The 24,121-nt window shown below is 33.0% G+C and overlaps 4 protein-coding genes across 4 annotated transcripts; all 4 read right to left on the reverse strand.

Annotated features, from left to right (window-relative positions):
- Positions 1-841: 841 nt before the first annotated feature.
- LOC123893964 (intracellular protein transport protein USO1-like) lies at positions 842-4,503 on the reverse strand. Its single transcript, XM_045943810.1, has 4 exons — positions 4,117-4,503; positions 1,890-3,655; positions 1,536-1,613; positions 842-1,419 (listed from the first exon to the last, which is right to left on the reverse strand). The coding sequence occupies exons 2-4, from the start codon at positions 3,631-3,633 to the stop codon at positions 959-961; spliced, it is 2,283 nt and encodes a 760-aa protein (XP_045799766.1). The 5' UTR covers positions 3,634-3,655; positions 4,117-4,503; the 3' UTR covers positions 842-958.
- A 1,567-nt stretch (positions 4,504-6,070) lies between these two features.
- Positions 6,071-12,498, reverse strand: LOC123893961 (COP1-interactive protein 1-like). Its single transcript, XM_045943808.1, has 5 exons — positions 12,315-12,498; positions 8,483-11,958; positions 7,345-7,842; positions 6,517-6,689; positions 6,071-6,409 (listed from the first exon to the last, which is right to left on the reverse strand). Exons 2-5 carry the CDS (start codon positions 11,949-11,951, stop codon positions 6,269-6,271), a joined length of 4,281 nt encoding a protein of 1,426 aa, XP_045799764.1. The 5' UTR covers positions 11,952-11,958; positions 12,315-12,498; the 3' UTR covers positions 6,071-6,268.
- Positions 12,499-15,311: 2,813 nt separating this feature from the next.
- Positions 15,312-19,211, reverse strand: LOC123896606 (DNA ligase 1-like). Its single transcript, XM_045946976.1, has 4 exons — positions 17,423-19,211; positions 16,221-16,718; positions 15,713-15,885; positions 15,312-15,609 (listed from the first exon to the last, which is right to left on the reverse strand). The coding sequence occupies exons 1-4, from the start codon at positions 19,209-19,211 to the stop codon at positions 15,466-15,468; spliced, it is 2,604 nt and encodes an 867-aa protein (XP_045802932.1). The 3' UTR covers positions 15,312-15,465.
- A 1,847-nt stretch (positions 19,212-21,058) lies between these two features.
- Positions 21,059-23,665, reverse strand: LOC123896607 (putative leucine-rich repeat-containing protein DDB_G0290503). The gene is made up of 4 exons (XM_045946977.1): positions 22,264-23,665; positions 21,617-22,105; positions 21,305-21,477; positions 21,059-21,202 (listed from the first exon to the last, which is right to left on the reverse strand). Exons 1-4 carry the CDS (start codon positions 23,663-23,665, stop codon positions 21,059-21,061), a joined length of 2,208 nt encoding a protein of 735 aa, XP_045802933.1.
- Positions 23,666-24,121: the final 456 nt, after the last annotated feature.

Here is a 24,121-nt window from a genome sequence, read left to right on the forward strand (position 1 = left end):
TACAAAACTAATTACCTAAAGAATGTGTGATATTGAATCTCCTCATCAAGCAGATCCTCATATTGTAGGTTGTAATTCAAAATGCAATATAGAACAGATTTCATACTAGTGATTTTTTTATCTCAATGGTACTTGATGGATCATGAATGAAATCAAATAATTCTGATTACCTATCTAGGTAATAATATGTTTCAATTAAGTGTTCTAGGTGAAATTGTAGATCCAATTCAATATCCGAGTTGGCACGCTCATCGTCCGAGGTATATATCAACAAAGACTACAGAGAAGAATGATAGACAACATCGAATGCAGATTGCGAGAGTTTGGCTTTATCAGGACCTTCAACCAATGATGAATCCACAACCAATACCAACAATAGTTGAATATTGACATCGTCAATTACGTAGCCGACAATTTCATGCAGTCGCTGCAGTTTTTGCTTGAATCCTAAACCAAACTTGTCTGACTAGATAGAAAATAAGCCACATTCACTTGATCCACCACGCAATTACAATTAGTCAAATAAATATTAGTACAAAGTGATCCTTTTCTCCTCAATGGTAATGACTAAACATTAAACAACTTAACCATCCATTATAACTAATAAATTAGAAGCAATTGTTGCCTAGGAAATTTGGTAGAATAGAGAATATATATACATGAGTCAACTAACTAATAAATAAGAAACGATACAACTCCCACATCTAGCAACTAAAATACCACAACCAAGAAAAATGAAAATCATGAGGCCACAAATATCAGTGCAAAATTCAGAAAAAGAAAATGAAAATCAAGAAATGAAGAAGACAATAATCAAGTAACTCAGAGGATCCTTATATCAAGGTTTTTGCAAGGTTAGGAATCTTTGAGTTACATGATTATTGTCTTCATTTCTTGATTTTCATTTTCTTTTTCTGAATTTTGCACTGATATTATTTGTGGCCTCGTGATTTTCATTTTACTTGGTTCTGGTATTTGAGTTGTTAGGTGTGGGAGTTGTATCGCTCGACGTGTTGTTTTTCTTGCTCGGATGTACCACCTTCACAAGGAACTGATTACCATCAATGACTGTATTTTCATCATTGATGATTCTAACTTTAGCTGATTTAATATGTAGAGCAGCAACATACAAATCTACTATTCCATTATCAATAGATTCAGTGACCATTTCCATTGCACCATCATCATTCACCAACTCTTTAAATTTCCCACCAGCCTTGTAATACATTGATTCAACTTTGGGGTAACCTTTTTTGATGAGAATGCGCAAAATCTCGTGATATGACCACCGATCACGGTCACACAACATTTCACGATCAGTCCCTCCCTTATACTCTATAGTATTTTCTGAGATCACAAAAAATCCATCATTATGTATCCTAACCTTAAACCAACCATCGTGACTCAAGTCTTCAAAATCTACAAAATTAACAATGAAGAAAGTAACTTCAGAAAATCTCTAATGTGAAAACCCTTATTACAAAGTACCATTTGATCCAAAAAAAGCCTACTTTTACAAACTCTATTGTACATACCTTCATAATCGTCTTCGTCTTCTTTTTCTTCTTCTCCTCCTCCTCCACAATTGGTATCCCTGGTCTTCGTCTTCAACTCTGCAATTCTCACGAAAAGAAGGAAAAAAACTCAACAATCGATTTTATGACAAAAATAAACAAAAACGTATAACAATGAAACTCAAATCCCCATAAATACAGAACTAAACCCAGAAACTTAGTTAGATTTAAACGGAAAAACAAAGAAGTAACCATTAGAGCACGAAACTTAGACGCATACCAATGAGAAAGACTGAAACACTAAAATGCATCATCATTAAGAGGAACAATTGTAATGAAATTCTTTCAATATACTAGATGAATAAGAACATTTACCTGATTCTTTTTCCACATCAATATGTTTTTTCCTTGACTTTGACTCCTTCACTTGTCCTTCAAACCGCTTCTTTTTAAACTTAAGGTCCTTCATCTTTCTTTCAAACTTATTCTTTTTTGACTTGAGCTCCTCCACTTGGTTTTCAAAATGCTTCTTTTTACGTTCAAACTCCTTCACTTGGCTATCAAATTCTCTCACTTTTGAATCATGCTCCTTCACTTGACTATTAAATTCTCTCGCTTTTGATACATGTTCCTTCACCAGCTCTTTCAGTTTGTCTTCAAACTTCATCTTTTTTGATTCAAATTCCTCCACTTGGCCAACAAGTCGGGTCTCTTTTGACTCAATTTCCATTTCCCGTCCTTCAACTTGCTTCTCTTTTGATTCAAGCTCCTTCTTACGACCTTCGAGTGCCTCTTTTTTTGATTCAAGCTTCTCAATTTGTTCGTCAAGCTTCTCCTCCCTTGATTCTAACTCCTTTAGTCGTCCTTCATAGTCCTTCTCCTTTGACACAAGCTCCACCACCCGTCCTTCACATTGCTTCTGTTTCAACTCAAGTTCCTTAACATGGCCTTCACATTGCTTCTGTTTCGACTCATGTTCCTTCACCAGCTTTTTCAGTTGGTCTTCAAACTTCTTCTTTCTTGATTCAAATTCCTCCACTCGGCCAACAAGTTGACTCTCTTTTGACACAATTTCCATTTCCCTTCTTTCAACTTGCTTCTCTTTTGATTCAAGCTCCTTCTTACGACCTTCGAGTGCCTCCTTCTTTGATTCAAACTCCTCAATTTGTTCTTCAAGCTTCTCCTCCCTTGATTCTAACTCCTTTAATCGTCCTTCATAGTGCTTCTCCTTTGACACAAGCTCCACCAGTCTTTCACATTGCTTTTGATTCAATTCCTTAATCCGACCTTCAAACTGTTTCTTCGCTGACTCAAATTCCTTCTTTTGAGCAAAAACATTCTTCCTTTCGGAGTCTAAATTGTTTGCTTCTTCGCCAATTAATTTGTTCATTGCATCAAGGTCTTTCTCTTTGGCCTTAAGTTCCAAAGTAAATTCAGCAATTTTTTCTGAAAGAGCCTTGACTTCCTCTTCCTTCCTTCCACGATCCTTATCAATGACTTGACGGAGTTCTATTTCTTTTGAAATGTTAACCTTGATTTGAATAAGTTCTATCTCTTTTGCCTTGAACTCTTGCTTGCGCTCTTCAATCAAGTCCTCCATCAAATAGAGCTGCCCTTCCTTCACTACAAAATCCTTCATACATTCTTCAATTTTTCTCTGCATTTTGTTGTAAGCTTCGATAATTCTTCTAACTGAACAAACTTCCTTTTTCTTATTTTCAAGCTCTTTGCAACACTCCTCAATATCTCTCTTTATGGACTGCAATCTCTTCTCTTCTCCTTCTGTCATCATTATGCACTCCACATATGAGTTTTCTACCAATGCAATGTCTTTCATCAGCAAGGAAAAACAATTATCAATTGATTCGCCCGGTGACACCTTCGATTTCTTAACAGAACTATGCGAGTAATTGTTGTAATCTAACACCCTTTTAGCTGAAACTGTAGTATTCTTCTTACCAGAAGCATCATGTTTACTACTACATGCTCCCAAACTCGAAATCCGGGAATACTTAGGTAACAAAGGAACATCATCCTCATCTTCACAAGAAACTGGAAACTTAAAATTCTCATCATCACCAGAAAAATTTGGCTTATCAACACCCTCAAAATCCATCATTCAATTATGGAAACTGGAAACCCTAACAAATTACAAACACAGTATAAAAATCGAAAAAATAAAAATAAAAATAAACAAGCATTAATTGAAAAAATTATGTCCCTCTGAGTTTACCTCAGTTGGTAGGAACACCGCATTATATATATGCAGAGCCGAGATTCGAATCTCGGACACTCCACTTATTGACCTAATCACCTTTAAAGTGAAATTTCTAACCACTAAGCTACTTTACAAAAAAAAAAAAAATTAATTGAAAATTTCTAGGTCAAAATGAATCATGATACATTAAACTAGCAAAAGCAAACTCAAATGATAAACAGCAAGAACAAACAATGGAACAAAAAACAGGGTAAACATTTTCAACATATAAATAAATATAGAGATTTATTAGGTCAAACATTGCATGAAGTTGATTTTTTGTTGAGAAAAGCATGAAAATAAAAAAATGTGAAAAAATAAAGATGATGAAGTTGAGATGCTTACAATACTTTTCTTCTTGGCACTGTAATGTTTGAGGTAAAACCAGAAAGAAAAAATGGAAGATGAAGAGAGAAGAGAGAAGAGGTTTCTAGATTTTGATTTGCATTTGAAAAATGAAATGAAAATAAAGAGAAAGATGACGGAAGAAGGAAAGAAAGAGAGGGAAAAATTGAATAATGTGAGTTTGTTTGTTACTACAGTTGGTAGGGATCAGGTCACAGTTGTGACTGTGTGAGAGTTTGGGGTCCACAAAACAGACATGAAAATGGCAAATAACTTCTTTATGAAGTTTTGTAGTGACAGAGGAGAGGACAGTTGAAAGAGAATCAAAGCTCATCATGACAACCTTTCAGAAAAAAAAAAAAGCTCATCATGACAAAGAATCATACTTCATTAAATTATAGTAGGTGCCTAAATTATAATTCTACTTTTTTTTCTTCTCATAATTTTTTTTTCGTCAAGGAATCTAGTTTGCTAGAAAATTTACCATTAAAATGAACAAGTGAAGTGTCTAAAGTTCGAATCTCAGCTCCTGCATATATAGTGCGATGTTCCTGCCAACTGAGTCAAGCTCACGTAGACTTTTCTTCTGATATTTTAATTAGATAAAATTGAAAAAAAAATGATTAATGGTTAAAGATGTAATAACAATTATTTATGAAAACATAATATAGAATGAATAAGTTTCGATATAAACTTACTATTTTGAACTTGTTAACATGTACAAATTTGCATCCAATAGAAAACATCCAAAACTAGTAATGTATCATAAGAAAAAAAAGTGCAGTAACATAGTGGATTTAGCATCACATCCATTTTTTCTATTATTTTTATTTTATTAAAGTTTTTAAATATTTTAAGATGTATAAAAGAAATTTGAATTCATTTAATATCATTTTTTGGCTTTTTTTTAAATGATATAATAATATAGAAAATAAAAAATAAAAAATATAAAATAGAGATGATCTCGACTTAATATACGCCCTTCGGGCCTTAATATAAGGAAACATTCACTTTTTAGATACATTGAAACAATGATGCATCTAGACTATATTATAGACTAGATACATCAATGTTTCAAAAGTATCTAAAAAGTAAGTAGTAAACTTTGGTTGTAAAAACAACTTATTTCGTTTATCCAACTAAATATTCATAGATAAGTTATTTTATATATTAAATAAGATAACTCATAAATATAAGTTGAAAACAACTTATAAATATAGGAATCTAATATAAAAATACTTTATCTGCTGGTTTTTATTATAAGAGAAATTTTATTTTCTAGGTAATTGAAAAACTAATGTATCTGATCTATATAGTCTAAATATATTAGTTTTCCGATCAACCTAACAAGTAAAATTTGGATTTGGATCATCTTCTTGTTTTAATACAATTCATATGACAAATTATGAGGATATATTTAATGTGTTTGGGCAATGAAAATGAAAAAGGCAGGGAGCTCCTTCTGCTAAAAAAAAAAATTAGGACAGAAGCTCCCTAAATATAATCTTGTGATCTTATCATACATGAAAAGGGTTGGTATTAAACTTTTTAATTGAAAAAATTAGAACAATAAACGAAAAATATTAGTATCTTAAATTAGAAATTGAATTTGTGAGTCAATGATGAGTATGGAAGATATAAACTAGCAGCTCACACTTTCAAATATAAGAAATGTTGATGTGTTAGAAGTAAAGAGAGTGTCTTAAATTTTAAAGCTGCACTATACAAATTTGATCTTAAATAGATAGATACTTCATACTTGGATAACAAAAGATTTGTTAGTGAATCTGTAAAGATAAACTTGATTTTAGCTTTTAATGAATAATAATGTGCTTTGTGTGTTCAGTGGAAACTTAGTAAAGAGTTAAGTAAAGAAAACTCACACAACAGTTTTAGTGATTAACATTCACCCTAATTCACTAAACCTTAAAAAGATGTAGCCAACAAATAAAGATAATCCTGTTAACCATATCATCAGTTGTCATTCTTTCCAATTAGAGCTTTTACAGAGTACGAAACAAAGAGGGTCGTGTTAAAGTTATTTGTGTTAAAGTCATTTACACGTGAATACGTACCCCCAACAAAAGTAACCTATAAGTTAGCACATTTTCGTTACCCCGTTTCTTTACATTAGGTTGATCCAGTACAAAAACTAATTGCCTTTAGTTGCTTTTAGCTCAAGAATGCGATATTTAATCTCCTTATCAAGCGTGTCCACAGATTGTAGGTTGCAATCCAAAATGCACAGTAGAACGGTTTCCAGACTAGCAATTTCTTGATCTCTGGCCTTATCCTGAGTTCAAGTTTACAGTAATAATTTATTTATAACTATCATGCAGGGGTATTTGTGAAAATGGAATGTTTGATAAAATAGAACTTCAATAAAAAAAACTGAAGTACCTTGATTTCAATGGAGTTCGTTTTCTCACAACTGCTCTCACAAATCAGTTTGACATTATGGACGTATTCTCGCAACATATCAACTAATTGATTCTTGTCATCCAAGTTATATGCATAACTGAATCTAACAGCTTCAACAAATTGCTTCCTCATGACAAGATTCTTAACAAAATCTGCAAGGTACGAGAAATGTCACTTCATCAAAACTTACTAGACCGGACATAACATAAGTACTAAAAATATCAGATCTCTGTTTGGGAAAGGAAATGAAGCCAATTACATCAGTTGAACTTCATACGAACAAGTAAAATCTTAATTTTAGCATCTTTGCATTAATTATCCAGTGCTTTTTCTTCTCATCTTCAAATTGCCAACTGTCTTTCTCTAAGTTGTTAGTCTATTTTACAGACATGTCAAGAAGAAAAATATACAGGTGATTTGATTTCTACTAATTTATTTGATATATATAAATGTGGTGATCCATAAACCGAACGAGGTAAAAAAAAAAACATGGCAAATTTAGATTTTACAGTTCATACAACAATCTAAATATTTACTTTTTCTACGTCATTTTCAATATAATTTGAATTTAAAACACAATTTCTCCAAACTACATTCACCACAAATGATAAACTGGGTAAAAATAGTCTCTATCTTAGAGTTCTGCACTATCTCAAAGACTAGCAACTTTAGGCTTTCATCATGAATACCATAACCGCCACAGGCTGAGACTGACTGCAGATAGGGTGGAAAGGGAAGTTACAATAGACATGAACACATTTGATAAACATATGATAAAATATCTAAAGCATATCTAAATTAACATACCAGAAACTTTGTTTGCAAAACCCAGGGTTCCAAACAGCTCCGCAGCAATCTTGTGTGGAGCAACAAATGCAAAAAGCTCCAAAATGTCATCTTCATTGAAAGAATCAAGCAATCCATAAATCGACAAAATCAGTAGAAAACCAAGAACCACCAAAGAATTTTCAGTATTTTCTTTAATGTAAGCTTCCAAGTTAAGCGCTAGTTTCAATGCTTCTTCTCTTACACAAGGTTTAATATTTGGTGAAATTCTCAGCAGTTGTTCAAGCAGATAGATCTGATAATCAGCAATAATCAAAGCATTGTCTCCCTTCTTACACAGTGGAATAACGGGGTTCTGTATCATATCCAAAACAAGTCTTGATGGATCGGATGATTCTACAATATTAACTAAGATACCCTTGTGAAGTGACTCAGTTCCGTCAGTTTGCTCACTTGTGGTAAACTGCAAAGTTGTTCCACCATTGGTATGACTTAATTGATCATCCATGTAAGATGCAACTGCATATTTACACGGCAAATATTTAAGCTCCCTCATATTTATAGAAGCATCAGTAAATGATAGTGACAATAAGAAATTTTAAACAAATATATCGGTCACAGAAGAAAGCATTATACAACAGTTACAATCAATGTCAACATAGCACCTTAACTGAACCAGTGGAGATAGTATTACTGTATTAGATTTCATTGATTAATAAACATGACTAGAAATCTTTGCACTAATATAGAACACTATTAAGTGTCCCTCAATGTTTGTCAGGATATTGAAACTACACTATTTGCAATATACTTCAAAAATTACAACTACATTAATATACTAATCTTTAGTTAGCATTACCATAATATTAAAATTTAACCTTAGCCAGGGATAAATATGCAACATTTTTTTGCACTTAAGAAATTTATTTATAAACTATTCAAGGGTGAAAAATATAATCCAAATTAGTTTGACAGGTTTGTGGGTGTGATATGGAAACTGGAAAAGCTTTTGAACTTGACTAAGACATACAACATGAACTTATTCTTTCAATGTTTTTAATGAATTATGTAGATCAGGCTATAAAAAATATCACCATCATTAAGAGGTACCAGTTGTAATGAAATTCTTTCAATAAACTAGATGAATAAGAACATTTACCCAATTCTTTTTCTTTCTCAGTATATTTTTTCCTTGGCTCAGGCCTCTTCAGTTGTTCATCATATTTATTCAGCTTTGATTCAAATTCTTTGACTTGTCCTTGAAACTGCTTCTCTTTTAACTCGAGCTCCTTCACCTTTACTTTGAATTTCTTCTCTTTTGACTCAATTTCATTCCACCGTCCTTCAAAGTGCTTCTTTTTCGATTCGAGTTCCTCCTCTTTTGTTTTAATGTCCTTCACTTGTTCTTCAAATTCCTCCTCTTTTGATTGAAACTCCTTCATTTGTTCTTCGAACTGCTTTTCTTTTGAATCAAGCTCCTTCATTCGGCTTTCAAATTCCTTCACTCTTTCTGCAAGTTGGTTATCTATTGACTCTAACTCCTTCATTTGGATTTCAAAGTGTTTCTTTTGAAATTCCAACTCCTTCATTTGACCTTTGAATTTCTTCTCTTTTGACTCAAGCTCATTCATTCGGCTTTCGAAATGCTTATGTTTCAATACCTGCTCCTTCATTTGGCATTCAAATTCCCTCTCTTTTGTTTCAAACTTCTTCATTTGGCATACAAGTTGGTTATCTTTTGACTCTAAATGCTTAACTTGGCTTTCAAACTGCATCTTTTTAGATTCCAGCTCCTTCACTTTGCCTTCAAATTCTCTCTCTTTTGACTCGTGTTCCTTCACTCGGCCTTCATGTTTCTTCTTGTTTAACTCAAGGTCCTTCATCCGGCTTTTGAAATGATTCTCTTTTGATAACAAATCCTTCACTTGGCTTTCAACCTGCTTCGTTTTAGATTGTAGCTCCTTCACCTGGCCTTCAAATTCTCTCTCTTTTGATTCATGCTCCTTCACTTGGCCTTCATGTTTCTTCTGTTTTGACTCAAGCTCCTTCATCTGGCTTTCAAAATGCTTCTTTTTAGATTCCAGCTCCTTCACTTGGCCTTTAAATTCTCTCTCATTTGATTCATTCTCCTTCAACCGGCCTTCAAGTTGCTTCTCTTTCGACTCAAGCTCACTCATCCGGCTTTCGAAATGGCTTTCGAAATGCTTCAGTTTTAATACCTGCTCCTTCATTCGGCCTTCAAATTCCCTCTCTTTTGATGCAAACTCTTTCATTTGGCCTACGAGTTGGTTCTCTTTTGACTCTAATTCCTTCACTTGGCTTTGAAATAGCTTCTTTTTTGATTCCAGCTCCTTCACTTGGCCATCAAGTTGCTTCTCTTTAAAGTCAAGTTCCTTAACTTGTTCTTTCAATGGCCTAAATTTTGACTTGAGATCCTCTACCTCACTTTCGAAATTCTTCTTTTTAGATTCAAGTTCCATCACCTGGCCTTCAAATTGCTTCTCTTTTGATTCACACTCCTTCACTCGGCACTCATGTTCCTTCTCTTTTGACTCAAGCTCTTCCATTCGGCTTTCAAAATGCTTCTTTTTAGTTTCCAGCTCCTCCACTTGGCCTTTAAATTCTTTCTCATTTGATTGATGCTCCTTCAATCGGCCTTCAAGTTGCTTCTCTTTCGACTCAAGGTCACTCATTCGGCTTTCAAAATGCTTTTGTTTCAGCACCTGCTCCTTCATTTGGTCTTCAAATTGCCTCTCTTTTGATTCAAACTCTTTCATTTGGCCTACAAGTTGGTTCTCTTTTGATTCAAACTCTTTCACTTGGCTATGAAACAACTTCTGTTTTGAATCTAGCTCCTTCGCTTGTTCATCAAGTCGCTTCTTTTTGGAGTCAAGTTCCTTAATTTGTCCTTGCAATGGCCTCAATTTTGATTTGAACTCCTCCCTCTTGCTTTCTAAATGTTTTGTTTTAGATTCCAGCTCCTTCAGTTGGCCTTCAAATTCTCTCTCTTTTGACTCAAGCTCCTTCATTTGGCTCTCAAAATGCTTTTGTTTTGACTCAAGCTCCTTCACTTGGCCTTCAAATTCTATCTCTTTTGACACAAGCTCCTTCATTTGGCTCCTAAAATGCTTTTGTTTTGACTCATGCTCCTTCACTTGGCCTTCAAATTCTCTCTCTTTCGACTCAAGCTCCTTCATTTGGCTCTTAAAATGCTTTTGTTTTGACTCAAGCTCCTTCACTTGACCTTTAAATTCTCTCTCTTTTGATTCATGGTCCTTCACCCGGCCTTCATGTTGCTTCTCCTTTGTCTCATGCTCCATCATCCGACTTTCAAAATACTTCTGTTTTGACTCAAGCTCCTCCATTTGGCATTCAAATTCCTTCTCTTTTGATTCAAACACCTTTACTCGGCCTTCATGTTGCACCTCTTTTGACTCTAGCTCAATTGCTCGTTCTTCAATTTGCTTCTCTTTTGACTCTAGCTCCTTCACCCGGCCTTCATGTTGCTTCTCTTTTGACTCATACTCCTTCATCTGACTTTCAAAATACTTCTGTTTAGACTCAATCTCCTTCATTTGGCATTCAAATTCCTTCTCTTTTGATTCAAACACCTTTACCCGGTCTTTGTGTTTCATCTCTTTTGACTCAAGCTCCATTGCTCTTCCTTCAACTTGCTTCTCTTTTGTATCAAGCTCCGTCACCCAATTTTTTAAATGCTTCTTTTCTGATTCAAGCTCATTCATATGACCTTCAAGTTCCTCCTCCTTTAATTTAAATTCCTTCTCATGGCCTTCAAGCTGATTCTCTCTTGCCTCCAGCATCTTTACCCTCCCTTCAAAGTGCTTCTCCTTCCGCCCTTCACACAGCTTCTCTTTTGACTCAAGTTCTTTAACCAGATCTTCAAGTCGCTTCCCTTCAGACTCTAATTTATCTGCTTGTCCGTCAATTAAATTGTTCATTGCATCAAGATCTTTCTCTTTGGCCTTAAGTTCCATACTACATTCATCGATTTTCTGCAAAAGAGCCTTCAGTTCCTCATCCTTCATTTCAATTTTCCCCAGAATTTTGTTGTGAATTTCATTAATTCTTCTAACACAATGAACTTGTGTCTTTTTATTCCCAAGCTCTTTGCTGCACTCTTCAATATCCCTTTTTATGGACTGCAATCTCTTTATTTCTACCCGTCTCTTCCTTTTGCATTCCTCAAACGATTTTTGGACCAATTTAAGTCCTTTCTTCAGCGAGGAAAACGGGCTATCAGCCGATTTTCCCGGCCTTTCAGTTCTATTCGACAAAGGAATACCATCTCCATCTGTGTCGTGACCATCACAGGGTGACACCTTTGATTTGTCCTCTTCGCCGTCATCATCATCCAGTGACACCTTTGATTTCTTAACAGAAATATCCAAGGAATTACTGTCATAAAAAAGCCTCTTAATCGGCAGTGTAGCAGTATCAAGTTTACTACTACATGCTCTCAAATTCGAAATCCTCGAAAACCTCGGTGTCAAAGGAGTATCCTCATCATCATCACCATCTTGAGATTCAAACTCTTCATAGGAAACAGGTTCCTTCCCATCATCATCACCACCACAAAAATTTAGCTGATCAGCACCCTCAGCATTCATTATTCAACTGCCATTCAAAAAAAAAATAAAAAAATCATCATTCAACTTTAAAAACTGGAAAGTATCAACACAGTACAAAATCCTAGGAAGAAAAAAATGAAAAATAAAAATAATAAGCTGAAATTGAAAAATTTCTAGGTCAAATGAAATATCAATGATGAAGTAAAACATTACATTTTCCAGAACCGAACTAAAATAATAAACATAAAGAACAACATGAATATAAATAAACACATTTATTAGCACAAAGCAACATTACATGACATTGATTTTGTTGATAAAGGTATGAAAATGTCAAATGTGAAAGAGAAATGTAAAAAAAAAAAAGTATGAAAAGTAAAGAGAAATTGTTGAGATACTTACAATAGATTGTTGAGTTAAGGTTATCTTGTTGTTGTTGCAGTAGGGTTTGATAGAGGAGAATAATGAAGAGAGAAGAAAGTTCTGGAATTTGGAGAGTAAAGTAAAGTGAGAATAAAGACAAAAATGAAGTTGAGAGAGTTTGTTTTGTTTTGTTTTTGTGGTCATTGGTCAAGGCGTGGTACACAGACAGAATAGACATCAAATTGGCAAATAACTTGTGACCAAAGTTTTTGAGGGATTCAGACTGTCCACAATCAGGACAAAACTCTCTAGTCTGTACCGTTTGCACAAAAATATACATAAAAAATACCATAGACATTACTCCCTCCCTCTAGTCTTATATAAAAAAAACTTTTATTTTCTAAATTCATATCGAGAGAGTAAAATTTATCTTATATATAGAATCGGAGGGAATAGTAAAGTTGATTTGAGTCGGTTTTGAACAAATTTGTTATCCAACCTAACTTAATCCAACTTAATTAGTTTTGATTGGATAAAAAATCCTTATTTTTTTTATGTCAAATCCAAATTAATATAATGCGATGATTAATGGTTTGTGACTAAAAAAAAGATTAACGCTTCATTATTCACCTTAAAAAGATGAAATTATAATCACAAAACTATTTGAGAAAAAAAAATTCTTGAAATACTTCAAAATTACCCCTTAAAATTCTTCAACTATATTATCAAAATAAAATATTTAACAGTTTTTTATTGTCTTGAGTTTAAAATCATAAATTCTTACCTGAATTAAACTGCTTTGAATTTAAATTGGTTGGTCCAGGTTGAACCCAAATTTAGATGGATTTAGGTATTAAACGAGTCGCCTGATCCCGTGTACACTCTTAGTTATTAGTAGGATTATCACGAGCGATGAAAGATAATAATTCATTTTTGTAAAAAGAAAATTAAAAAGATACTCACACCGATTTGATTATAAAGAACGACTTCAATGTATTTTTGTTTGAGATTTATTTTCGCAACCCTACCAATTTTTTGCGCGCCCTCCCTATCTTTATAAGGCCTGCTACTTAAATAGCAAACGATATTTTTTAAAAATCTCATTTTTATAATGTCCGCTATTTAAATAGCGAAATGATAAAACGGAAAATACGTAGGACGTGCAAGAAACTTGTAGAGTAACAAAAGTAAATCTGTTTTTATTTTCCTTATTTTCAAAAAGATAACTTTTGGGCCATCCTTTCATTTGAAAAACTGATTTTTTTTGTCCCTAATTTAACTTTTTTTTATTTGGAATTTCCGTCATTCATCTTATATTTTAGCCATTTTTATAATGTGATTTATTTTTTATTTACGACAACAATTTTTTGTTTGTTTGTCAGGCAGTTTAAAAATGTTATTAGAACAACTCAAATCGATAACTTTTTAATTATATTTCTTTCACACTTTTATTATATTTTTACTCTCTTTCTCCTCCTTTCAGTTTATTGTTTTTGTTGTAAAACTAGCAGAAAGAAAAGAAAAAAATTATCAATAAACATGGATATTTACTCTTTCACTAACATGGATATTTATTATGGTCTAATAAATGCTATCATGTCATAAATGAATATTTATTTATGTTATAAAAAATGACATAAAAGACAAAAATTTATAAAAAAGTTGAATCAAGAACCAAAAGATAACGTTTTAAACTAGGGTCTGTCTTGTCAAAAGAAAAAAAGATAAAAATAGTGCCTGTAACTTCATTTTTATGAAGAATAGTGCTAGCAACACACTCTTTAACAAACACACTTCAACACACTCTCTTTTATTGGTTGAAATTCACATGGGTCCCATAAAAAAATGTGGACCCATATAACTTTTATGGGACCCATATAAATTTTAACCAATAGAATAGAGTGTCTTAGAGTGTGTTTGTTAAAGAGTGTGTTGCTAGCACTCCTCTTTTTAAGAAAGCATAGTATCAAAAAAGTACTTTTACATTTTGTCAAAAAAAAATGTCAAAAAAAAAAACTTTAAGCATTAAAAAAAATCAAATTTGAATATGTGGGACATAAAAAATAGCCAAAAATAGATTCTTTTAATCGAATTTTCTCCATACGTATGAGTTGAAAATCGAACTTCAGACCACATGTTTACGAGGATCAAGACTCTTATCACTTGAACCAATTCATTATTAGTTAAACAAACCAACTTTACTTTTATTAAAAAATATATATAGTTGAAAGTAATTTGAGACCAAATATTTTCTTTAAATAAATTAAAATAATTTTTGGCCCGGAGAAAATTTAATCTCTATTTTTTTTTACAATAATTTAATCTCTATTTTTTTATGAGAAAATTAATCTCTATTTGAATCACCATGAAAATTGATTTATTTATTTATGATGCTATTGTTTATAAAAAAAAAAAGGTAATTAAGTCCTTACAATAATTTTAAAGAGACCGTTTGATCCCTTACGATAGTTACACACAGGACAAATTGATCCTTAGAACAACAAAAAATTCTTAAATAATTTTTCTCCAATCAATGACTCATTTTAGGACCAACAACAAAGTAGTCTTTCAAATGCAAAAAAAAGAAAAAGAACAAAAGTAAGTAAGTGATTGACTGAAGAAGAAATTATTTACTTATAATTATTTCATGGACCAAATTAACCCTTTTTAATTATTTTCATAGATCAAGTTGGGACTAAGTTTTCCCATTTTATTTTTCTCAATGACTAGAATTGAATCTTTTTCTTTAGTGTAAAAAAAATAAATATATTTTACTAGACCACACTGAATCTCCAAGAACTTACCTAAACCTTCTTCACTCTAAACTTTATATCAACTTTTCTTAAAATAAAAAATTTCCACTTCAAACTCAATTCAGTCCAATAATTTGTATAAAATTAATTCAATTCAACACAAAATAAGATCACCACAAACCAATTCCAATTCCCATAACACAAACAAATGTGAAGAGAACCCCAAAATCATCCAAACTTGTGAAACATGAAGAACATCAAAACTCAAGTAACATGTGGCATAGAGTAAGAACCAAAAAACTAGTTTGTATATGAAACAAAGAGAGTCCTGTCAAAGTCATTTACACCAGAATATATGTTAGCAGGTTCCCATTACCACATTTCTTTACATTAGCAGGTTTCTAATATTAGCAGGTTGTTTAAGTACTAAAAGAAAACTATTTGCCTTTATGCGCTTTTAGCTCAAGAATACGTTGTTGAATCTCCTGATTAAGCAAATCCTCAGATTCTAGGCAGTTGTTATCTAAAATGGATTGCAGAACAGTTCCCAGACAGGCAATTTCTTGATCTCTGGCTATATCCTGAGTTCAAGTTCATAGTAATTTATTTATAGCTATCATACAGGGGTGCATATATATGAAAATGGAATGTTTAATAAAACACAAATAAGAAAAATAAAAGAACCTTGATTTCAATGGAGTTGGTTTTCTCACAACTGCTCTCACAAATCAGTTTGGCATTCTGGACGTGTTCTCGCAACATATCAACTAATTGTTTCTTGCCAGCCAAGTTATATGCACAGCTGAATCTAACAGCTACAACAAATTGCTTCCTCCTGATAAGATTTTCAACAAAATCTGCAAGGTACAAGAAATTTCACTTCATCAAAACTTACCAGAACAAAACATACATAAAATAAGTTCTGATTATATTTCACCGATCATACTACTATATTATTTACTGTTTCTATGTCATTTCAATATAATTGAAATTTCAATAACAAATTCCTCCAAAATAGATCCACCATAAATGATAAAATGGGTGAAAATGACCACCGTCTTAGAGTGGGCTAATAATCTGCACATTTGATCATGAAGAGCCATAACCACCTCATCCTAACAGCAGATAAGAATGGAAGAGAAAGTAACAACAGATAACATGTTTGATGATCATATGGCATGATGCAACATACCAGAAACTTTATTTGCAAAACCAAGGGTCCCAAACAGCTCAATAGCTATCTTGTGCTGAGAAACAAATACAAAAAGCTCCATAACTTCATCTTCATTGAAAGAAGTAAGCAATCCATAAATTGACAAAAGCAATAGAAAACCAAGAACTGTCAAAGAATTTTCAGTATTTTCTTTCATGTAAGCTTTCAAATCAAGTGCTAGCTTCAATGCTTCTTCTCTTACACAAGGTTCAATATTTGGTGAGATTCTCATCAGTTGTTCTAGTAGATAGATGTGGTAACTCACAATAATCCCACCATTATCTCCCTTCTTACACAGTGGAATAATGGGGTTCTGTATCATATCCAAAACTTCTCTTGATGGATCTGATGATTCTAGAAGATAAACTAAAATGTCATTACAAAGTGACTCAACTACATCAGTTTTCTCACTTGTGTCCAACTGCAAACTTGTTCCATCAATGGTAGGACTTGATTGATCAGGCATGTCAGATGCAACTGCATATTTAATTTAAGAACCCTCATATTTATAGAAGCATCACTCAATGAAAGCAACAATATGAATTAGGAATTTAAAAAACTAAACAATATACTATGAAATAATGTAAAACATCTTGTAGATTGAAATCTATTGGTGCAGAGGAAAGCATTATTCTAACAGTTACAATCAATATCAATATAGCACCTTAAGTGAATAAATGGAGATAGTGTTAGATTGGTTAATAAACAAGGCTATAAATAGTTGCACTGATAAACCTATTAAGTGCCCCTCAATGTTTGTCAGGATATTGAACCTACATTTTAACTCATAAGGATTATACTATTTGCAATATACTTGAAGAATTAACTCTACATTAATTTACTAATCTATCATTAGCACTAGCATTACCATAATATTACAATAAACAATAGCCATGGATAAAAACACAGTTATTTTGCATTTAAAAGTTTCATAAAATGTTCAAGGGTAAAAATATAATCCAAATTCAGTTTGACTGTGTCAGTGTGTGTGTGTGTGTGTGTGTGTGATATGAAAATTGGAGAAGCTTTTCAACTTGACTAAGCAAACAACATTGCAGGATTAAAAATATTTTATACAAATTATGTTGATCAGATTATTAGAAATATAAACATCATGTAAAGAAAATAATGAAATGAATTTTTTTCAATAAACTAGATGAATAAGAAGTAAGAACATTTACCAGATTCTTTTTCCTCATTAATATATTTCATTAATGCTTCATATTGTATCCATCTCAATTCAGGCTCCTTTAGTTGTCCATCAAATTTATTCAGCTTTGACTCAAGTTCTTTGACTTCACCTTCAAACTGCTTCTCTTTTAAGTCGAGGTCCTTCACCTTCACTTTGAACTTATTCTCTTTTGACTCAAGCTCCTTTACTCGGCCTTCATGCTGCTTCTCTTTTGATTCGAGCTCCTTCACCTTCACTTTGAACTTATTCTCTTTTGACTCAAGCTCCTTTACTCGGTCTTCAAATTCTCTTTCTTTTGATTGATGCTCCTTTACTTGGCATTCATGTTGCTTCTCTTTTGAGTCGAGCTCCTTCACCTTCACTTTGAACTTATTCTCTTTTGACTCAAGCTCCTTTACTCGGTCTTCAAATTCTCTTTCTCTTGATTGATGCTCCTTTACTTGGCCTTCATGTTGCTTCTCTTTTGAGTCGAGCTCTTTCACCTTCACTTTGAACTTATTCTCTTTTGACTCAAACTCCTTTGCTCGGTTTTCAAATTCTCTTTCTTTTGTTTGATGTTCCTTTACTTGGCTTTCATGTTGCTTCTCTTTTGACTCAACCACCTTCATTCTGCTATTGATTTGCATCTGTTTTGACATCAGTTCCTCCACCAACGCCCTCAAATTGACTTCAAATTCATTCTTTGTAAATTCAAACTCCTTAACTCGTCCTAAAAGTTGGCTCTCTTTTGACTCTAACTCCTTCAATTGGCTGTCAAAGTGCTGCTTTTTAGATTTCAGCTCCTTCACTTGTTCTTCAATTTCCTCCTCTTTTGTTTCGAACTCCTCCTCCCAGCTTTCAAGTTGGTTCTGTTTTAATTCAAGCTGCTTCTTACAACTTTCAAGTGCCTCCTCCATCGACAGAAACTCATTAATATATCCTTCAAGCTCCTTCTCCCTTGATTCCAACTCCTTCACTCGTCCTTCATAGTGCTTCAACTTTGACTCAAGCTCTTCCACCCGCCCTTCACATTGCTTCTCTTTTGACTCAAGTTCCATAACCTTGCCTTCAAATTGCTTCTTCATTGACTCAAAGTCCTTCATTTGAGAACAATCATTATGCTTCTGCCTTGTCGATATTACCTTTAGTAACTTCTTCCTTTCGGACAGAAGCTCTTTCTCTTTGGTCTCAAGTTCCACAGTACATTCAGCAATTTTCTGTGAAAGAGCCTTCAGTTCCTCTTCCTTCCTTTCAATTTTTCCCAGCATTTTGTTGTGAATTTCATTCATTCTTCTAACACAGTGAACTTGCTTCTTCTTATTCCCAAGCTCTATGCTACACTCTTCAATATCTCTCTTTATGAACCGCAATCTCTTCTTTTCTAATCGCCTCTTCCTATTGCATTTCTTAACCAATTTTTGAACCAATTTAAGTTCTCTCTTCAGCAAGAAAAATGATTCATCAGCTGATTGGTCCGGACTTTTAGTTCTATTCAACGAAAGAATACCATCTTCATCTTTGTCGCGACCCTCATATAGTGACCCCTTTGATTTCTTATAAGAATTATGCAAGGCATCGTCAGTGTTATAAAAAAGCCTCTTAATCGGCAGTGTAGCAGTATCACCTTTACTACTACATGTTCTAAAATTAGAAATCCGCGAAAACCTTGGTGTGAAAAAACTATCATCATCATCATCATCATCTTTAGATTCAAAGTCTTCGCACGAAACAGGTTCCCTCCGATCATCATCATCATCACCATCATAAAACTTCGGCGTATCAGAAGACTTAACATCCATTATTCAACTTCAGAAACTAGAAATCACCAAAAAAAAAAACATTATAAAATCATGTGAAATAAATAAATAAATAACAAGCTTCAATTGAAAAATTGTAGGTGAAATTCAATCATGAAATAGTTACAAATGAGTGTGAATGTAAACAGATGCAAACGTTTAAAGATTCAGCATATAAAATACAGATTTAGTAGCTGGAATGAAAAATTTCTAGGTCAAACAGAATCGTGAAGTAATACATTACAGTTTGAGAAGCAAAATCAAACGATAAACAGGAATAACAATAGAAATGTGTAAAATGGTTGAAGAAATAAAGAGAAATTGTTGAGATGCTTACAATCACAATGGTCGATAGTTGATGTTATCTTGTAGCGATTGAAGAGAGAAATGGAAGGTTCTAGATCGTTGATTTGCATTTGGAGAGTGAAGAGAAAAATGAAGAAGAGAGGGAAAATGAAATGAATGTTGTGACTTGTGAGTTTGTTACTACTTCCTTATGGTAGTATGAGCAGGCGTGGTTTTGGGAGGGAGTGGGGTCCACTAAACAGACTCCAAAATGGGAAAATAACTTGGTCACAAAGTTGTTGAGGGACTGCCCTTCAGCGTGAGGACAATTGAATTTAGTTTAATTGGTTTTAGAGTTTCTAAATTACATTTTTTTTAAGCAAATTCTAAATTATTTTTTTTAATAGAGAAAATTATAAGTTATTGAAAACTCACATACACAAAGTGGATGAAGTGAGGTTCGAATCCCGGTCATATGGTGTTCGATGCTAGCACTTTCGGCTTAAGCTACAAATTGTGGATTTTACACTTAAATAAACATAGATTATAGAATTTCAATTCGGGATTCTAAATTTCTAATTGAATATGAATCAATTGAGTTTTTCTCTTTTTTTTTTTTTTTTTATCAAATAGTTAGTGGTTAGACTCACATATTTTAAATAGAGAGAAGTGGAGAATTTGAAGTTTAAAGTTCAACTTCTTCAATAATATCTCTAATAGTTATCAACTCAATAACATTTGTGGGACAATTTATTTTTTTCTTTTATTACCAAAAAAAGAAAAAGAATATTGTCTAACTCTCGATAAAATTGAGTCTAATAAAAAAATAAATTAAATTAACACAATATAACAAATCAAAGTTTAAATTCTGAATGAAAAAAGTGTTTATATGTTGATAATATGTTGAATAGGATTTACCTATAAAAGCTATCAGAGTTTAGTTTTCTCAATGATTAAAATTGACTATTTTTTAGTGTGAAAATAAACTTTTATTTTACTCGTTGCACACATTGACTCTCCAAATTTTTCTTTAAGAACCAAGTACCTGAATCTAATTTTATATCAACTTTTCTAAACATAAATAATTTCCACTTCAAACTCAATTCGGCACAATCATTTTTATAAAATCAATTCAATTCAACACTAAATAAAATCACTACCACAAACCAATCACAATCCCATTTCCCGCAATATAAACATGAGGAGATATTCCCAAAATCATCCAAATCTTTTGAAAAATGAATAGCATCAAAACTCAAGTAACATGTAACATAGAGTAAGAAACAAGTAACTAGTTTGCTACGAAAACATTTCTACATAACAAAATTGTATATGGAAAGTATAGGGAGCGAAGAAATGTCGATATCCCAGTTAAGTTTTCACGAGTTTTCATCCTTTCCACTTATACATTATAAATAGAGTAAGAAATAGAGAGAATGCTGTTAAAATCTCATTGAAACCTGAATATGTACTCCAACAAAAGTAGTGTACAACTGTACATGTTAACAGGTTTACATTACCATATTTCATTACAGTAGCACTAGCATGTTTAAGTACCAAAAAAACTAATTGCCTTTCTGTGCTTTTAGCTCAAGAATACGATGTCGAATCTCCTTTTTAAGCAGATCCTCAGATTCTACAATGTTGTTATCTGAAATGCATTGTAAAACAGTTCTCAGACCAGCAATTTCTTCATCTCTGGCCTTATCCTGAGTTCAATGTAATTTATTAATGACTATCATGCAGGGGTATACATGTATGAAAATGGAATTTTATATAAAATAGAATTGAGATAAGAAAAATAAAAGAACCTTGATTTCAATGGAATTTGTTTTCTCACAGCTGCTCTCACAAATCAGTTTGGCATTCTGGATGTGTTCTCGCAACATATCAACTAATTGATTCTTGCCAGCCAAGTTATATGCACAGCTGAATCTAACAGCTCCAACAAATTGCTTCCTCCTGATAAGAGTTTCAACAAAATCTGCAAAGTACAAGAAATTTCACTTCATCGAAACTTACCAGAACAAAACATACATAAAATAAGTTCCAAATTGAATTTCACAGTTCATACTACTATCTTATTATTTGATAGTCATATCATATGGCATGATGTAACATACCATAAACTTTATTTTCAAAACCAAGGGTCCGAAACATCTTCAAAGCTACCTTGTGCTGAGCAACAAATGTAAAAAGCTCCAAAACTTCATCGTCGTTGAAATAACTAAGCAAACCATAAACTGACAAAAGAAGTAGAAAACTAACAACCGCCAAAGAATTTTCAGTATTTTCTTTCATGTTAGCTTTCAAATCAAGTGCTAGCTTCAATGCTTCTTGTCTTACACAAGGTTTAATAGTTGGTGAGATTAACATCAATAGTTCTAGCAGAGAGATGTGACTATCATTAATAATCAGCGCCTTGTCTCCGTTCTTATAGAGTGGAGTATTGGGGTTCTGTAGTATATCCAAAACAAGTTCTGATGGATCTGATGATATTTGCAGACAAAAGAAAATGTCATTGAAAAGTGACTCAACTCCACCAATGCTAGGACTTAATTGATCATCCATGCTGGATCCAACTTCAGTTACAATCAATCTCAATGTAGCACCTTAAGTGAATCAATGGAGATAATGTTAGATATAGATTGGTTAATAAACAAGACTACAAATAGTTGCACTAGTGGGACTATTAAAAATATCAACATCATGAAAATAAACAATTGAAATGAAATAGTTTCAATAAACTTGATGAATAAAGAATATTTACCCGATTCTTTTTCCTCATCAATATGCTTCGTTAATGCTTCATATTGTTTCCCTCTCGATTCAGGCTCCTTCAGCTGGCCATCAAATTTACTCAGCTTTGACTCAAGTTCTTTGATGTGTCTTTCAAGATTCTTATTTTTAAATTCCAACTCCTTCTTCTGGTCTTCAAATTCGCTCTCTTTTGATTGATACTCCTTGACTCGGCCTTCAAGTTGCTTCTCTTTTGACTCAATCACACTCGTTCTTCTATAGATTTGCTTCTGTTTAAACACCAGTTCCGCCCACAACGCACCCAGATTGACTTTAAATTTATCCTTTTTGGATTCAAACTCCTTCACTCGTCCTATAAATTGGTTCTCTTTCGACTGTAACTCCTCCGATTGCCTTTCAAAGTCCTGCTTTTTAAATTCCAGCTCCTTCTCTTGGTCTTCAATTCTCTTCTCTTTTGTTTCAATCTTTTCCTCCCGGCTTTCAAGTTGATTCTCTTTTGACTTTAGCTTCACTTCCCTTCTTTCAACTAGCTTCTCTTTTGATTCAAGCTTCTTCTTACGGCTTTCAAGTTCCTCCTCCATCAATTTAAACTCCACCATACGTCCTTCAACGAGCTTCTCTTTTGATTCAAGCTCCTTCTTACGACTTTCAAGTTTCTCCTCCATCAATTCAAACTCCATCATACGTCCTTCAAGCTGCTTATCTCTTGATTCTAACGCCTTTACCCATTCTTTAAAGTGCTTCTCATTTTGCTCAAGTTCCTCCACCTGTCCTTCACATTGCTTCAGTTTTGACTCAAGTTCCTTAACCTGACCTTCAAATTTCTTCTCCATTGACTCAAAGTTCTTCATTTGAGCACAATCATTACGCTTCTGCCTTGTTGATATTACCTGTAGTAACTTTTTCCTTTCGGACTGAAGCTCTTTCTTTGTCGTCTCAAGTTCCATAGTACATTCAGCAATTTTTTGGGAAAGAGCCTTCAGTTCCTCTTCCTTCCTTTCAGCAATTTCGCGAATTCTTCTAACACAACTAATTTGTGTCTTTTTATTTGCAAGTTCTTTGAGGCACTCCTCAATTTCTCTATTTATAGACTTCAACCTCTTCTCTTCAAATCGTCTCTTCCTTTCGCATTTCTTATATGATTTTGCCAATTCACCCGGGCTTAAAGAAATATCATCATCCGGTGCCAGTGCCACCTTTGATTTCTTAACAGAAATATCCAAGGAATTGTTGTTATCAAATACCCTCTTAACCGGCATTATAGTAGTATCCCGCAACTTAACAGGCGCATCATGTTTACAATTACATGTTGCAAAACTCGAAATCCGGGAAAGGCTTGGTGTAAAAGGAACATTATCCGGTTTACTTTTCTCACATAAAAATTTTAGCTTATCAGAAGCCTCAAAATCCATCATCACTCAACTATAGACACTGAAACAAAAAAAAATAACCAATGAACTTTATTATTAAATTTTAGGTAAAAATGAAAGAAGTAATACATTATTACTAAATTTATAGAAGAAAAATCAAACAATAAACACCAAGAACAAACAATAGCAGTATAAATAAACAGGGGTAAACGTTTTCAATATGTAAATATAAAAATTTATTAGCTTAAACATTGCATAAAGTTGATTTTAGTTGAGAAATGCATGAAAATAAATGAATAAAAATAAATAAATAATTAAAAAAAAAAAAACAGAATGAAGTTAATATGCTTACAATACTTGGTTGGTTGATGGTTGATGTTAATCTTGTTTTTGTTACAGAACAGTGAGAGAAAACAAGAAGAGGAAGATTAAATGAAGAGAGACGAAGATTCTAGAATTTGATTTTGTAATTGGAGAGTGGTGTGAGAGTATAAAAAA

This window comes from Trifolium pratense, linkage group LG7 (genome assembly GCF_020283565.1).
Source record: "Trifolium pratense cultivar HEN17-A07 linkage group LG7, ARS_RC_1.1, whole genome shotgun sequence".
NCBI classification, from domain to species: Eukaryota; Viridiplantae; Streptophyta; class Magnoliopsida; order Fabales; family Fabaceae; genus Trifolium; species Trifolium pratense.

Excerpts from the sequence above, each read along its gene's own strand:
- LOC123893964 (XM_045943810.1), bottom strand. The coding sequence starts at position 3,633 with ATGATGGATTTTGAGGGTGTTGATAAGCCAAATTTTTCTGGTGATGAT. Across the intron at positions 1,614-1,889 it reads TGATGTGGAAAAAGAATCAG|AGTTGAAGACGAAGACCAGG; the intron begins GTAAATGTTCTT and ends TGAGAATTGCAG. Across the intron at positions 1,420-1,535 it reads AGACGAAGACGATTATGAAG|ATTTTGAAGACTTGAGTCAC; the intron begins GTATGTACAATA and ends TTAATTTTGTAG.
- LOC123893961 (XM_045943808.1), bottom strand. The coding sequence starts at position 11,951 with ATGAATGCTGAGGGTGCTGATCAGCTAAATTTTTGTGGTGGTGATGAT. Across the intron at positions 7,843-8,482 it reads TGAGAAAGAAAAAGAATTGG|TTGCATCTTACATGGATGAT; the intron begins GTAAATGTTCTT and ends GTAAATATGCAG. Across the intron at positions 6,410-6,516 it reads CGAACTCCATTGAAATCAAG|GATAAGGCCAGAGATCAAGA; the intron begins GTACTTCAGTTT and ends ACTTGAACTCAG.
- LOC123896606 (XM_045946976.1), bottom strand. The coding sequence starts at position 19,211 with ATGGATGTTAAGTCTTCTGATACGCCGAAGTTTTATGATGGTGATGAT. Across the intron at positions 16,719-17,422 it reads TAATGAGGAAAAAGAATCTG|TTGCATCTGACATGCCTGAT; the intron begins GTAAATGTTCTT and ends TTAAATATGCAG. Across the intron at positions 15,886-16,220 it reads TTTTGCAAATAAAGTTTCTG|ATTTTGTTGAAAATCTTATC; the intron begins GTATGTTGCATC and ends TGTACCTTGCAG.
- LOC123896607 (XM_045946977.1), bottom strand. The coding sequence starts at position 23,665 with ATGGATTTTGAGGCTTCTGATAAGCTAAAATTTTTATGTGAGAAAAGT. Across the intron at positions 21,478-21,616 it reads TTTTGAAAATAAAGTTTATG|ATTTTGTTGAAACTCTTATC; the intron begins GTATGTTACATC and ends TGTACTTTGCAG. Across the intron at positions 21,203-21,304 it reads CAAATTCCATTGAAATCAAG|GATAAGGCCAGAGATGAAGA; the intron begins GTTCTTTTATTT and ends CATTGAACTCAG.